The sequence below is a fragment of the Manacus candei genome, unplaced genomic scaffold (assembly GCF_025592945.1).
Source record: "Manacus candei isolate 608988 ecotype Guabito, Panama unplaced genomic scaffold, ASM2559294v1 h1tg000078l, whole genome shotgun sequence".
Classification (NCBI taxonomy): domain Eukaryota; kingdom Metazoa; phylum Chordata; class Aves; order Passeriformes; family Pipridae; genus Manacus; species Manacus candei.
Genome location: NW_026138126.1, coordinates 2,356,301 through 2,371,860, shown reverse-complemented (window position 1 = coordinate 2,371,860; position 15,560 = coordinate 2,356,301). Strand labels below are relative to the sequence as shown.

The window sequence follows — 15,560 nt, the reverse complement described above, 5'->3', positions numbered from 1 at the left end:
GCTCGAAGCAGGGCTGTGCTGCCCTGGGGCTGCGGCGCTGGCAGGAGGAGATGCCACGAGACAGCAATCAAAAATACATCGAGAGGCCTTGGAGGGGTTGGGAAGGGCCTGGCACGTCCCTGGCTGCAAGGAGGGACTCTTTGGGGATCTGGGGGGACCCTGAAACCCTTGCAGCCCTGCCAGGATGGTGTTCGTGAGGGTGGGTGCTGTGGGAAGTGGCATGTGGCAGGGGTGGGGGTGCCACGCAGTCCTGATCCATTGCCAAGGGCATTGCTCTGACTCTGTGGGAGTCTGGAAGTGCTTTTACATGCAGTGGGAGGCAGAATGGGAGTGAGAGCCTCACAAAGTGGCAAGGGGAGGGAAGGTGGCCCTGGCGCTGGTCACCATGCCCGGTGTTGGCGCCCGCCCTGGATGAGTGGCCTGCTCTGCCATCCCTGGGGCAGGGCTGCTGGGAAGCAGAGAGTCGGGAAGCAGAGAGCCAAGGGAATGGATGTGGTAAGGAAGGGGCTGGGGCTGAGCCAGCTGCTCCACCACAGGGGTCTGGAGGATCCTGCCTTGGCCTTTCTGCATTGCCCAGGATGATCCCATCTCCTCTGGCTCATCATTCATCCCTTGATGCAATGCCCAACATTCTGTGCCTCAGTTTCCCCAGTGGGCAGGGCTCTGCTCACCACACCAACTCCTGGGGTGTCCCCGCAGTGTCCCCCCAGGGCCTCATCCCTGCAGGAGGGAGGGAGCTGGCAGTGATGCTGCTCCCAGCCTGGCTCCATGAGCCTCCCTACTGGGTCACCCTGGCTGGGCTGTCACCTCAGGGGGTCTGTCTGTGGGGACAGGGTGGGCGTGCACAGCCCTGTGCTGCTGTGCTGTGTGTGCACAGATGGGTGTGCACAGGGGGTCTGAGAACACACCAGGTGTGCACACCTGGGTCTGTGCACACACACACACACACCCACACACACCCCGAGGCAAGAAGGGAGGCAGATGGGGACAGGAGGAAATCCTAACTGAGTTCACGTCCCCAGTGATGGAGTTGGGGGGGTCTCTGCTTTAACCCCCACCCGGGACCCCTCCCATGAGGGTCAGTATGTGGAGCTGGGGGCTGGTCCCTGCCTGGGACTGTGGAGGCTTCTCCTGCCCCCGAGCCGGGATCTGCCCAGATTTGAGCATCTCTTCTGGATGTGTCATTTGGAGGCCGAGATGAGAGAGGGAACTGGCTCGAGGAGTGACAACGACAACGTGCCCCCACCTGCTCAGACCCATCTCTGAACAGACACAGCCCCCTGGGGGCTGCAAACCCCCCATGCCTGGTGGGGGAATGACCTAAATGATACACCCTGAAATGACCCCCCTTTTTAGGGCTGTGCAGGCAGGACAGAGATCCCCAAGGCTGCACAAGCCAGATGATACCCCCTCCCAAGGGCAGGGCAGGACAGCTCCCCAAGGCTGTACAAGTCAGACAGCCCCCGGTGCAGGGTGGGCAGCACAGATCCCACCGAAGCTGTACGAGCCAGATAACATTCCCCTCTCAGGGGCAAGGAGAGCACATAAGACCTCCAAGGCTGTACAAGCCACACGCTCTCCTGTGCACGGTTGGCAGGACAGATCTCACTCCCCAGACAGACTCCCCGCTCCTCCCCATTGCACGACAGCCCCCCAAGGCCGTACAAGCCAGAGGACATCCTCCTTCCAGGGGCAAGGAAGGCACGACAGCCCCCAAGGCTGGACAAGCCAGATGACCCCCCCTGTCAGGGGCAAAGAGAGCACGAAAGACCCCCTGAGGCTATACAAGCCTCTGGTGCAGGTTGAGCAGGACAGCTCCCATCTCCCGGATAGACAACCCCCCAATTACACGGCAGCCCCCCGAGGCTGTACAAGCCAGACATCCCCAGGTGCAGGGTGGGCAGCACAGATCCCACCCCCCGGACAACCCCCTTCTCCATCGCGCGACAGGCCCCCGAGCTCCTCTACAAGCCAGGTGACACCCCTTTCCAGGGGCCAGGAGAGCGCGGCAGACCCCCGACGAGCCAGACAGCCCCTGCGGCAGGGTGGGCAGCACAGATCCCATCGACGGCTCCGAGGCTGTACAAGCCAGACAGCCCCCGGTGCAGGGTGGGCAGCACAGATCCCATCGACCTCCGAGGCTGTACAAACCAGACAGCCCCCGGCGCAGGGTGGGCAGCACAGATCCCCCGCCAGACAGCCCCCGGTGCAGGGTGGGCAGCACAGATCCCCCGCCCCGGCCAGACATCCCCCCCCCCGATTCGTGCGGGATCGCCTCTCTGCCCTTCCGCAGGGGCTGTGACAGCCCATCGGTTCTCCCCGCGCTCCGTGCCCGGCACAGCCCGAGACCCCCCGGGACCCCCCTCGGGACCCCCCCGGGACCCCCCCGGAACCCCCCGGGACCCCCTCCCCTCCCCTCCCTCCCCGCCCCTCCCTCCCCGCCCCGCCCGGCGGGGGTCCCGGCGGGGGGCGTGGCCGCGGGCGGGGGCGGCGGTGACGTCAGGCGCTGTCCGCGGTGCTGAGGGAGGGAAGATGGCGGCGCGCTAGAGCCGGGCGGCGGCCGCGCCCCCCGCGCCCCCCGCGCCCCCCGCCGCCACCGCCAACATGTCGCTGCTCTGCGTCGGAGGTACCGGGAGGACACGGCGGGCGGCGCGGGGGAACACGGGGCGCGGGGATGGCGGGCGGAGGGGCGCGCCCCGCTGCCCCTCTCTGCGCGGGGGGGGGGGGCTGGAGTGTCTGGAGTGGCGTGAGGGGGGGAGGCGGCGGGGAGGTTGCGGGGGGGGGGGTCGCGGGAACGGCTCCGTTCACGAGGAACCGGCGCGTGGTGGATTTTATGAATGAACCGGCGGGGGCGCGCGCGGCGCGGCGGCCCCGGAGCGGGGGGTGCGGGCGCGCCCTGCCCCGCACGGGGCTCCCCCCGGGACCCGGCCCCGGCTTCCTCCCCGCCGGGGGGACCACTGGGGACGAGATCCCCCGTAACCGCCCCTGGCTCCCCTCCCGCCTCCCGATCCGTTGTGGGGAGGGGTCTCTCCTCTTAACCCCCCCCCACCCCGAGCTCCTCCCGGGACCTCCCCCGCCGGGGAGACCGCCGGGGAGGGGGCTGCTCCTGTAATCCCCCCCGACTGCCCTCCCGCCTCCTAAACCGCTATGGGGAGGGGGCTCCCCCCGGGACGCCCTCCGGGCTCACCCCGGAACCACCCCCGCCGGGGAGACCGCTGGGGACGGGGCTGCTCCCGTAATTCCCCCCCCCGCTCCCCTCCCGCCTCCCAACTCGCCGTGGGGAGGGGGCTCCACCCATAACTCCCCCCAGGGCTCCCCCCGTAACCCTCCCCCACCGGGGAGACCACCGGGGAGGGGGCTCCCCCCGCGCCTCCCACCTCAGCCTCTCCCTTCTACCCCTCTCCTCCTTCCCGCCCCCACGGAGCCCCTTTCTTCCCTCTCCAGCCCCCTACTCTGCGTTCTTCTCACCCCTCCTCAAACGGAGACCCCCACGTGCCCACTACCCTAACACCCCCACTCAGCCAGCCTCACTCTCCTCCCTCTCCCCAAATACCCCCTTACCCAGCCCCCCCAGATCCCCACCCCTCACGCCTGTCTCCAGACACCCCCACCCTGCAGACACAGCTCCCTGCATTCCCAAACACCCCCTCACCCGAAACACGCCCCATGTGAGCCCCCCAAACACCCCACATCACTCCCCAACCCTCCCGATTTCCAGTCCGCAACCCAAACCCTCCCCAATCCCAAACATCATCTCTCCTCAAGCATCCCTACATTCCCACTCCCTCAAAGAGACCCCATACACCCCAAATCCCCCAGTCTGTGAACCCCTAAATACCCCCCTCAAATTACACCCCAAGCCCCAGCCCCCCATGGGCATGGTGATGCTGGGGGGGGGTCAGGGCAGGAGCCTGGGGGTCTCATGCTGCTGTGGGGCCAGTTGGGGGTGCTGGTCACCCCATACTGGGAGGAACTGGGGGGAACACACAGGTAGGGGAACCCCACACCCAGTGCACTGAGACCTGCCCAACTCGGTCCATAGATGAGTCCTGCAGGCCTGGCCTTGGCCTCGCTGGTGTTTACCCCAGAATGAGTGCTCAGTCTGGGCGGGGGGGCAAAAGTCAGAGGGGTCCCTTTACGCCCTCCCCAAACCCTGTGACACCCTGATGGGGAAGGGGTGGCACTCATGAGTGTTGGGGTCATGGGATGGAAGTGGCAGAGTGGCAGCTGGGGACAAGGTGGGGCACAGGCTGGCTGGGATTCCCTCACTTCAGGTGAAACCCAGAGGAAAATGGGGGCTCCCTCAGTGCTGCCTGAGCTCAGTGGGATGAGGGGCTGTGCCCCCTCCCACCCCCCTGACGTGTCCTTGTCTTTTAGGTGCTGTCACAGCCCCCTCTCCTGTGGCAGTGCCACAGCAGCACGCAGGGAGCTGCCAGAGCCAGGGTGCCCCTGCGTGCCCCCCAACCAGCCCCACATTTGGGGGCTTCTCCTCTGGCAGGAGCAGGGCACCTCTTTGCTCTCATTTAGACGTCACATGTGGTGACACCCTTGGTGATGCTGTGGGTGGCTGGTGACAATCAGCTCCCAGTGGGTTTGGGCTTCCCCCACTGCCCTGTCACCACTCTCTGGCGGCAGCTGGTTTTGTCACTCACCCTATTTTTGGGGTTCTGGGGGTGGAGGTGCCACCTCAGATCCTCCCCCAGCCTCTCCCTGCCCCTCCCCGGGGGCTGGGGCCACGTGCAGCCCCTGGGGCTTCGTGCCAGGGGGTGTCCCTGGGTGACAGGGAGTGACCTGGGAGAGGTGGGGTGAGCGGGGACAGGAGGGGGTGTCTGGAGTGGTGTGAGGCAGACGGACAGATGGACAGAGGGCGGACGGGCATCCGAAGAGACAGATGGAGAGACGGAGGGACAGATGGATGGAGGGGACGGGAGACGTGAGCACGGAGACAGAGGGGTGGGTGGGTGGGTGGACAGACAGAGGGGTGGAGGGATGGAGGGAGAGGGTGAACGGAGGGATGGATGGATGGACAGAGGGATGGATGAAGGGTGTATGGAGGGAGGGACAGAGTGGATGGACAGGCAGGTGGAGGGATGGGGTGGATGGAGGGACAAGTGTGTGAATGGATGGTCAAAGGATGGGTGGACAGAGAGAGGGGTGGATGGGCAGACAGGTGAATGGATGGAGAGACAGGTAGATGGACAGACAGAGGAATGGATAGACAGAGGAGTGGACACACAGGGAATGGACAGACAGGTGAATGGATGGAGGGGCAGAAGGATGGGTGAGTGGAGAGACAGATAAATGGACAGAGAGATGGACAGAGGGGTGGGTGGATGGGCAGAAGGATGGACAGAGGGATGGATGGACAGATAGAGGGATATGTGTATGGCAGAGGGGTGGACAGACAGACAGGCCTGTTGTGGGATGCCCAACCCAGCCTGGTTTTCACACCACTGCCATTCTGATCCCTGCCAGCTGCCTCCTGCCTCAGTTTCCACAACTGGCCAAGATCGCCCTGAGAGGAGCCTGATCACCCCAGCCTGGGAAGCACCTTGGCTCTTCCAGCTTGTTGGGGGTTACCCAGCTCCCACGGGTGTCCTGCTGTCCCCAGCTCCCTGCCTGGGGTTTAATTTAGCCCCAGGGTGTCACCCCAGGACTCACCACCCCTGAGTCAGCTTTGGGCACCCTTTGATGTGCGGGAGGGCAGCGCAGCCTGCAGATGGTGGCAGCAGGACTTCTCCCTGGCAGGAGATGACAGCCAGGAAAGCCACGTGTTCGCTGGATAATTGTTTGTTCCTGTCAGTTCGGGTATTTTTGGAGCTTTTCCTTCCTCTGCTCTCTCATTCCGTTTCGGAGGCAGCAGCTGGCGGAGAGCAGTGGGTGCCCCTGGGTCCAGGACAAGGGGGAGCCCCCGTGTCAGGGATCCCTGTCAGCCACAGGCAGGTCCTGGTACCAAATACTGTATTAGAATAGAATAATATATATATATATTATATATATATAAATACATTATATATATAACACGTATAATTATTACACACAGTGATGGCAGCCGTCCCCAGTCAGCCCCCAGGCTCCCAACACGATGACACTCGGGGATCTTTGGGATCCTGGAGCCTGGTGCCTCCCCTGAGCGTGAACCCCCCCATCCCTGAGCGGAGCTGCAGCTCCCTGTGATTCCCTGGGAACATGGCTGCCAGTGACGCGGCCGGCGACCTTCCTGCGGGCAAAGAGCCACCCGGCGTGTCACCCTCTCGGTGGCACAGGGCAGGCGGCCGAGCCACGGGGTCCCCAGTTATTTTCCGAGGCGGTTATTCCCCCCTGCCTCAGTTTTCCCGAGGCTGCTGGTGCCTCGTGGGCTCCTCCCAGCCCTGCCAGGCACGTGTCGCCGGCGGCAGCCCCGCGTCCCCTCCGGCGCTGGTGGCGGGTGATAAGCGGCTGGCGAGTGGCACGTCTCCGAAATCAAATTACCTTTGATGTCGCCAGGGCTATTTTCATCCCTGCTCGGTCACGTTGGTCCTGCACCCGCTGGCACCCGCGTCATTAAACCGTTCTCCGGGTGCTGTGTCATTCCCCCCCCCCCCCCGCCTGGTCCCCTCCCGGGAGCCCCGAGGACACCCCTCGCCCCCACCTCGCCCCAGGCGTTGGCAGCGTTGGTACCTGGCTGTGCCCGGCTCTGTTTGCCTCTCCATTGCAACCAAAACGTGGGGACTGACCCCCGCCCTGCACTGGGTAAAGCCGGGGGGGGATCAGCCAGAATCGGGGGTGTTTTTCCCATGGTGCCGAGCAGGATCTGAGCCCCCCCGTGCACACACACCCCCCGATGGGCAGGATGGGAACCAGCCCCTCAGTCCCCTCTGGAACAGGGCTGGGGTGCAGTGGGGTTGTTTTGGGGCTGTATGAGAATTGGAGGGGTATCTCCACTATCCCTGGTGCTCTTTTGGGGTGGGGAGGGTTACAGCCTGTTACCGTTCCACTCTTAAGGGGAGGAAAGCCCCCCCCGGGTTTCCCCGTGGGAAATCTGGGTCGGTGGTTTGGGAGACACTTAACCCTGGTGCTGCTGGGCTAGTGCCCTGTGACAGGGACTAGAGAGGGGGGCAGGGCCCCCCAGAACCCGCCTTTTCCCTCGGGATATGGATGGTGAGTGACATCATCTGTTTCCCCAAATAGATCCCAATTCAGAAGTGAGGGGGATCAGGAAAGTAACACCCCCTCAACAGATGAAGGCAGGTCATTTGGGGTTGCAAGCTGTCCCAGAGTGGCAGGTTTTTTGGGGGGGCCTTTGCTCCCCTCTGGTGCCCACCTCCAGCTCATGTCTGATGTCCCACCCTCACCTGGCATCGTGCATCCCAGCACTTTCCCCACCTGGCAGCTGAAGGGGAGAGTGGGGGGGCAGTCAGGGCTGGGGTCCTCCCACCCCCTTGACACCCTGGTGGGGGGTCTCCAGCCCCCCATCGAGGCTCTCAGCCTGATTCTTTTCCCTCCCTCTGTCCCCACAGTTAAAAAGGCCAAGTATGACGGGCCCCAAGGTAAGTGACCCCCCACCTGAGGGGGGACGGGGGGGCTCTTGGGCTGGCTGGATGTGGCAGGGTCAGAGGAAGGGCTGGGGGGAGAGGGGAGCCCAGGCTCATCCTCAGCTCTGGAGATATCATTCGGCAAGTTTGGGGTGGGAGAGGAGCACACACAGGGATGGGGGTGCCCTGAACAGGAGTGGGGGGACTCACATTCATCACCCCAGCAGAGGTGGGATCCATTGCGGGGCTGGCGTGCCAAGTGTGGGGGTCCCCACGGGAGGGTGGCAGTGGGTGGTGTCAGGGGGGCACACTGGGGGTCACTTCACCCTCTTCTTGCTCCCACAGAGAAGTTTAACACCTACGTGACCCTGAAGGTGCAAAATGTCAAGAGCACGACCATCGCGGTGCGGGGCAACCTGCCCTCCTGGGAGCAGGACTTCATGTTGTGAGTGTCCAGGGGGTCCCCCGGGGTCCCCCATCACTGCTGCCCCTGCAGACAGGGGGAGGTCCCCTGCTGACCCCAGCCCTGGGGGCTCCCCTGAGTCCTGGGCCTGAGGGGGCAGGTCAAGGCTGGGGTGGTCCCAGGGGCCTGCTGAGGGGGGTGACCTGAAGGGGGGTGTAGCCTGATACCTTTCCTGTCCCCAGTGAGATCAACAGGCTTGACCTGGGCCTGACAGTGGAGGTGTGGAACAAGGGGCTCATCTGGGACACCATGGTGGGGACGGTGTGGATCCCCCTGCGGACCATCCGGCAGTCCAACGAGGTAGGGAGCCAGGCATGTCCACCCCACGTGGACCCCAAGGGACATGACCCAGCCTCAGCTGTCCTTCAGGGCAGGGAGTGCCTTCCCCATCCTGCTTGGGGCCAGACCCCATGTGCTGGTTGTGGGGCCAGGAAAGGCCCGTGGGAGCTCTCCTCACCCCATTTCCACCCCGCAGGAGGGCCCTGGGGAATGGCTCACCCTTGACTCCCAGGTCATCATGACCGACAACGAGATTTCGGGCACCAAGGACCCGACTTTCCACCGCATCCTCCTTGACACCCGCTTCGAGCTGCCACTGGGTGGGTACCATCCCTGACCCCCCTGGACTGGGGTGCATCCTTCCTGGTCCCCAGCCCCAGGCATGCTCAGGAGCCTTGGAGTTGGGGCCGAGGCTCTGACCCTGTGGCCTCAAAAGCTTGAGGGCTGCTTTGGGAGGGGGGTTCTGTGCACCAAGTTGGGTCTTTGCCCTTGCAGATATCCCCGAGGAGGAGGCCAGGTACTGGGCCAAGAAGCTGGAGCAGCTCAATGCAATGCGGGACCAGGATGATGTAGGTGCAGCCAGACCCGGGGTTAGGGGGTGGGGGCAGCAGTGCTGCCAGCAGGAGCCCTCACCAGCCCCTCTCTTCCTAGTATGCCTTCCAGGAGGAGCAGGAAAAGCCTCTGCCCGTGCATGGCTCCCAGTGCTGTAAGTGCTGCCTTGTCCCTGCCCTGCCGTGGGACCCCCACGCCCCCTCTTCCTCCCCACTCCCCACACTGGGGATTCTCAGGGGTGGGCTCTGTTTGTGCTTTGGAGCACTGGACCCCATCCAAGTGGGGCTCAGCTTTACCCCACACCCTGTCCCCATTCCCATCCTCCCTCCCGTGTTTGCTGGTGTTTCTTTGCTGTCCCCCTGCTCCACAGTGGGTGAGCCTTCCTGTGGTCTGAGGGGAGCAGGGTGTGAGGGGCAATGGGACTGGCAAGGACAGTCCCCTGGGGAGCCTGGGCAAAGGGCAACAAGGCTGGTGAGGGAGCTGCTGGGTGGGGGCCCCAGCAGAGGGGTCTGGGGGATTCGGGGTGGCAGCTCAGTTTGTCCCGACCTGTGCCTGTTTGTCCTTCTGTAACCACCCCAAGTCCAGGTCAGTGTGTCTGTGCCCAGCCCAGGACCTGTCCCCTTTCAGTGCCACCATGCCTGTCCACAGCACTGTCCCCAGCCTGGGTCAGTGTCACCGTGCCCAGCCCCATGTGCTGTCCCCAGCTCAGGCCCAGGCACTGTCCCCAGTGCACTTAGTGCCACTGGGCTCATCATCCCTAGGCCCCTTCCCTGTCCCATCACGGTGCTGCATTGCACAGTCCCTGTCCCCAGCATGGCTCAGTGCCAATGTGCCCCATCCTGGATGTCCCCCATCTCAGGGCACTGTCCCCCACCCAGTCCAGTGCCACTGGGCTATCTGGGAGATGCTGGTTCCTCCCAACCAGCTGCCTCTCTCCTTATTGTCTCTGCCCCTTTCTTTGTAGGCAACTGGAATTATTTTGGCTGGGGAGAACAGCAGAGTAAGTATCCTGCCCCCTCCTCTCCTCTCAGCCTGGGGGTCCGCAGCATGTCCCCCTTTGCCTGGCCCAGGGCTCAGGGGACCTGGGGCTTGGGTTCAACCTGTGGCCTCATGCCATGACTCTGCTGGGTGAGGACGGTGTCACCAAGTGCCCTGTCCTGGGCAGGGCTGTCTGGGGCTGGTGGGGACACAGCCCTGGGTGGCTCTGTGCCCTCAGGGTGCCCTGGTAACCATGAGCAGCCCAGGCTTTGCCTCTGTGGTGGGACATCAGTGGGGCAGAGGGAGGCTCTGCCCTGTCCTCTTTCTCCTTTCTGTATGTCCCAAATTCCCCCTCTGGCTCCCCCTCCCCCTCAAGCCCTTCCTGCACTGAGAACACGTGCAGCCCCCTCTCACCCTACCCAGGGTCCATCTCCCCAGCACGGGCCCACAGCGGTGGGGACACAGTGGGGGCACTGACGGGTCTGTGCAGGGCGTGGGGCAGATTTGGGCCATCCCCTGTCCCACTCACTGTGTCCCCTGGCAGATGATGACCCTGACAGCACCGTGGATGACCGGGACAGCGATTACCGCAGCGAGACCAGCAACAGCATCCCCCCCCCTTACTACACCACGTCCCAGCCCAACGCCTCCGTGCACCAGTACCCCATGAGGCACCAGCAGCAGAGCTCCCGCGACTCCTACACCGACTCCATGCAGAGCTACGAGATGGACTACTCGGACCAGGCTCCCATCAGGTAGTGTGGGGTGCAGCCCCCCCGGGACTCCCTCTCTCAACCTCCCCCCCAGGTGACAGAGGCCAGCAGGTCCCTGAGGTGACGCCAGGGATGGTGCTCCCAGGGAGGTGGGTGACAGAGGGAAGGAGGCTGAGGTGAGGAAAAGGTGGATGGTGCTGGCCCCATCCAAGCCTTTCCTTCTCCCTGGGAAGTTTTCAAGCCCTTTTGGGTCACCGCTCTCCTCTGTCCTCGCTGGGTTTGGGGACCCCCACGCCACGCTGGGAGCTGGGCAGTGGGGTGTGGGCTGGCTGGGGACGCAGACGTGGCAGAGACACCTGCCCAGCGCTTCCTCCCTGCGGCCGCAGCACAGCCCAGCCCAAGGTGCCAGCCCCCTCCAGGTGGGCAGAGCCTCCCTGCTGGTGCCCCCCGGCGGCAGGGGATGCCGGGACGTGGCGGGTGGCGGTGGTGTGGCACTGGGGCCTCGCTGACCATGTTCCTCTCCTCCCCGGCAGACGCTATGGTAGCGTAGACTCTGCCGCAAACGGACGCAGCGACGCTGAGTCCGGTTCTGAGTCGAGCAGGCGGACCAGCCGCCAGCCTTCCCTTGAGAGCAGGCGGTCCCTAGACCTATCGGATAGGTGGGTCTCTGCCTGTGCCGTGTGCCGTGTGCCGTCGCAGAGTGCTGTGGTCGGTCCTTGCAGCCGTGGTGAGGCCAACACCAGTCCTGGCAAGGGCGGCCTCGTGCCACCGCAGGGTCCCCGCTCCCCGTCCCGGATCGGCCTCGCAGGGGGGCAGCGTTGGGGTGCTCCAGGTGTTCCCTCCGATGTCCCTTCTTGCTGCTGCACCCCAGTTCACGGGGTGATGTCCCAGCATCCTGGTACCACTCGTTGGCACTGCGACCATCTGCAGCCTGTTCCTCCTTGGGCCAGCGGGTGTGGGAGTGGGGCCTCGGGGACTCAAATGCCACCCCATGTTCCCGGTCACCTCCCAGGGAATGCCTGGCTGGGCCAAAGCCTCATGCAGTGATTTGGGATCCTTGTGATGTGCCAAGGGCCCCTCTCCCAGCTCTGGCCAGGGTCAGGATGGGGAGGTGGGGGGTTTCCATGCATGAGCCATGTCTCCTGCACCCCTGTGCCCCAAGTGCCCCTTCCCAAGGTACCTGGATGATGCCAGTACCCCTCCCAGCTGGGACCAGCCTGGGCATCCCCCAGCACCCTCTTCCTTGCAGTGTCCCCTGGCTTCCCATTGCCTTGCTCGGCCACTCCGGGCTCTGCCCATCCCATCCCCTCATCCCCATCCCCCTTGCCCACCCCACTCGCCCTGGCTGGAGACGTGGTGTCGGCCTCTTCCTTGGCATGTCCCTGTCCTGTCTGCATGTCTGCTTCTGTCAGCCTGTCCCCACGGAGCCCCGGGGCACAGGGGCACAGGGACCCCTGCAGCCCCCCCAGTGCAGGCAACTGTGAGAGGAGGGGGCTGGAAGGGCCGGGGGGAGGGACAGATGGGGCGGGGGGAAGGGATGGCACTCCTCTGGCTGGACAGGAGGAGTGGAGAGGGGACCCCCGGGTAGGGATGATGTTGAGGGGAGTGAGGGGGCTCAGGGGGTGCCCTGGGTGAGGGTGCTTGGGAGGGCTATGAGGAGCGCTGGGTGTCAGAGTTGGGTGACAGCTCTGTGGGGCAGGGGCAGGACAAGGGTTTCTGGCAGTAGCAGGAGGCAGCACCTGGCTGGGGGTGCTGTGCTCTGCCCCCACCCCTGGCTGGGGTGAGCTGAAGGGACAGACACTGTCCCCCCATCCCCACGCTCAGCCCTGGCACGGTCAGGAAGGTCAGACCCCGAGAGTGCCCCAGCCTGGGGGCTGGTCCCAGCCCATGGAGTCTCCTGGGTCTGTGCCTCCGACTCCCAGGTTGAGGAGCCCAGTGCTCCCGGTGGGAGCTGCACATCCTCCCGCCCCTGGGATGGGCACCCCGGGGCTCTGTCTGGGGTGACACAGACCCACAGGAGCCCTGTCCTTGTGTCCCCCCGCCCCTCAGCCCCACAGGGAGCAGTCGCTACGCCTCGTCGGCCGAGCTGAGCCAGGGCAGCTCCCAGCTGAGCGAGGACTTCGAGAACGAGAGTCTGCGGGACTCGGAGCTGGACGAGAGGGACGGCGACTCCTACCACTCCTGCCACAGCTCCGTCAGCTACCACAAGGACTCACCGCGCTGGGAGGAGGAGGACGATGATGATCTCTACCTGGAGGAGGAGGAGGAAGAGTTCATTGAGGACTACAGTGAGACTGAGGAAGGCTATGCGAAGGAGGAGGAGCTGGAGGAGGAGGAGGAGCTGCGGGAGGAGGACACTTATGAACCCCCCGAGGACGAAACGTACCCCCCACCACAGAAACCCCCTGCACAGCAGCAGCAGCAACAGGTCCCCCAGCAGCAGCAACAGCAGCAGCAGCAGCAACAGCAGCAGCAGCAGCAACCTCAGCTGGTCCCACAGCTGAAGCCACAGCAGCAAGAGAGAAAGGAGGAGAGGAAAGAGGAGAGGAAGGAGGAGAAGGACACCTCTGCCTCCCAGGAACCCCCTGAGGCCCTCGAGGCCCAGAGGGGAGCGGAGGAAGCTCCTGTGCAAGAGGCAGCCCCAGAGTCTGAGCCCCCAAAACCGGCTGAGAGGTAGGAGGGGGGACTGATCTGCCCTGGGATGGCACCGTGCCTGGTGGCACTGAGGATGCTCTGGAGGTGGCTCAAGGCTGGGGCTGGTGCCAGGGGGCAGGACGAGACACCTTGTGTGGTCTCTGGAGCTTTTCCAGGTGCCTGAGGCATTGAGATGAGGGAAACCCAGCTTGTGCCCCTCAGGCAAGGGCCAGCCCCCTTGGGCACACTGCCCTGGCCCAGCCACCCCCATGCTGAGCAGGGCTCAAGGTGTTTAAGAACCTGCCAGGGCTATGGGTCTGCAGGTTTATAACCTGGGACAAACCTGGGGCTGGGGAAAGTGGAGGCTTGAGGCTGCAATTCCTCTCCTCTGGCTCAAGTTTTTGGCTCCCTGGATGGAGGGGGTACCCTGGAGCTCGGTCAGATGAGGAAATTTCCATCCACAGGAGCCAGTCCTCTCCCTAGGCCACTCCATGGCCTTCTGTGCTGTGAATTAGTTGGTGACCAGGTTCCTGGTTCAGCATGTGAATAATTCATATCTCGGGGACAGATTATTCAAATGTCATTATTGACCATTTCCATTTTCAGTGACCGTCACCCCTCCCTGAAGAGGGGAACTGTGATGGGCTTTTTCAGTCTTTTATTTAGTTTAAATTATAGACCAGAGCTGGGGAATCTCTAATTTAAAAGAATGTGCAGAGAGCTGGTTTTTTTTTAAAATACATATTTGGGCCCAAGGGCTGGTGGGAGCCTGGGCACAGGTGGCCTCAGGTCATGGTGCCCACTGGGCAGGGGGCTAGGAGGGTCCCATGTTGGGAATTGGGGACCATGGATTAGTGCTGGGGACACCAGTTTAGCACTGGGGACCATGGACTGTTCTGGGACCCCATATTAGTGCTGAGGACCCCAGGTTGACATTGATGACCCCAGATTATCACTGAGGACAGCAGATTAGCTCTGGGGGCCATTGGTTAGTGCTGGGGACCACAAATTAATGCTGACAACCCCAGATTAGCACTGGGGACCCCAGATTAGCATAGGCAGAGACCCCAGGGCTGGTTTGGGCAGGTTCATCTCCTGAGCTCCCCAGAGCTTTGTCCCAGGATAGTTTTGGGTCTCTCTCTCCAGTGTTATGTCACAGCAGGGTCTCAAGGAGGCTGTTGTGTTTGGAGAATTTCTTTTCTTTTCCTCTATGTCTTCATTTTGCAGGAGAGGAGAAAAAAACCCCACAACACCCAATATGTCCAGGTGAACAGTTTTCCCTGGGGTGTTGGGGGTTCTTTACCCCAGGCTGTTGTGGTGGGAAGAGGCCAGAGAACATCCCGATGGATGTGAGGGGCAAAGGGTGTTTAATTCACGTACTTGTGTCACCGACTGTCCCCACATGTCACTTGGGTGCCCAGGGCAGGGTCTCCCGAGGGAGGGGTAGCTCCTGGCTTGTCCCCAGTGCTCTGCCCTGACAGTGTTGCCCTTTGCAGCAGGACCTGCTGCATTTTCAGGTCCTTCCTGGTAGCAAAAGGGGGTTTTGCCATGGCCACGCTGGCTCTGGGCCCATCAGGATGCCCAGATCGCAGCCTCAGTCCTGCCCAGGGTGTGGGGGCTGATTCCCCCTCCCCGGTGCTGTGCTGGGAGGTGACAAGGTGTGTGTCCTTGCAGGGAGCAGGCAGAAGAGGAGGTGCAGGACCCCAAAGCACGAGCCAAAGCCAACTGGCTGAGAGCCTTCAACAAGGTCTGCATGCAGCTGCAGGAGGTGAGGACCCCCCTGGCCACTGCCCTGGGCTGGGGGCACGGCCCCTTCCCACGCCCTGGCAGCTTCCAGGGACATCCACTCCCCAGGGACCCATCCTGACCTGGGGGCCCCCAGCAGTGGTGGCCCCACAACCCCATTCCTGCCAAGTGGGACCCCCAGAGGGGCCTGGAGTGCTGAGGACCCCCCCGTGTGTGCTGCATGCGTGTGCTGGTGCGAGCCCCCCACCCTGTCCCCTCTGTTGAGTTGACAATATTTTGTTTTGTTTTTAGACTCCATCCTCCATCTTTTCTTTTTGTTTTGGCTCTGGATTCGCTCCCCGGGGTCTCGATCCCCCTCCCCACCGCTTCTCTTTTCAGTTGTCCACCACCATGGCCCTTGCACCCGCGTCTCCCCTCCCTGCAGGGAAGGGGTGTAGCCTGCCTGCAGGTAAGCATGTCCCCCTGGAACCTCCCAGCAACCTGTGTGCCTTCCCTGTGTGTGTGTGTGTGTGTCTGTGTGTGCAGGGATTGCCCCACAAGGGCAATGGTCTCTCTGCTCCCCCAAAATAATGCCGTCTTGGAAGGGGAGGTGTCACTACTGGACTATCCCTGCATACACCTCCACTTCCATGTGCTCTGGCTTTTCCCTGCTCTTCTCTCCAACTGCTGTGGGTCCCTGAG

At 63.3% G+C, this 15,560-nt stretch overlaps 1 protein-coding gene across 16 annotated transcripts in view; it reads left to right on the top strand.

Moving 5' to 3' along the window:
* Positions 1-2,470: 2,470 nt before the first annotated feature.
* The window catches only part of UNC13A (unc-13 homolog A), a 39,156-nt gene continuing 26,066 nt past the window's right edge, over positions 2,471-15,560 (top strand). For 8 of the 16 annotated variants that reach the window (XM_051810559.1, XM_051810561.1, XM_051810557.1 and 5 more), the window contains exons 1-12: positions 2,472-2,626; positions 7,500-7,529; positions 7,860-7,959; positions 8,160-8,277; positions 8,453-8,576; positions 8,752-8,825; positions 8,908-8,962; positions 9,773-9,808; positions 10,331-10,541; positions 11,033-11,158; positions 12,549-13,172; positions 14,808-14,901. In XM_051810559.1, the coding sequence (XP_051666519.1) occupies positions 2,605-2,626; positions 7,500-7,529; positions 7,860-7,959; positions 8,160-8,277; positions 8,453-8,576; positions 8,752-8,825; positions 8,908-8,962; positions 9,773-9,808; positions 10,331-10,541; positions 11,033-11,158; positions 12,549-13,172; positions 14,808-14,901 (1,614 nt within the window). In that variant the 5' untranslated portion in view covers positions 2,472-2,604. Of the gene's footprint in view, positions 2,627-7,499; positions 7,530-7,859; positions 7,960-8,159; positions 8,278-8,452; positions 8,577-8,751; positions 8,826-8,907; positions 8,963-9,772; positions 9,809-10,330; positions 10,542-11,032; positions 11,159-12,548; positions 13,173-14,807; positions 14,902-15,560 lie in introns of all 16 variants that reach the window. The other 8 variants (XM_051810553.1, XM_051810551.1, XM_051810554.1 and 5 more) reach the window with 4 other exon arrangements.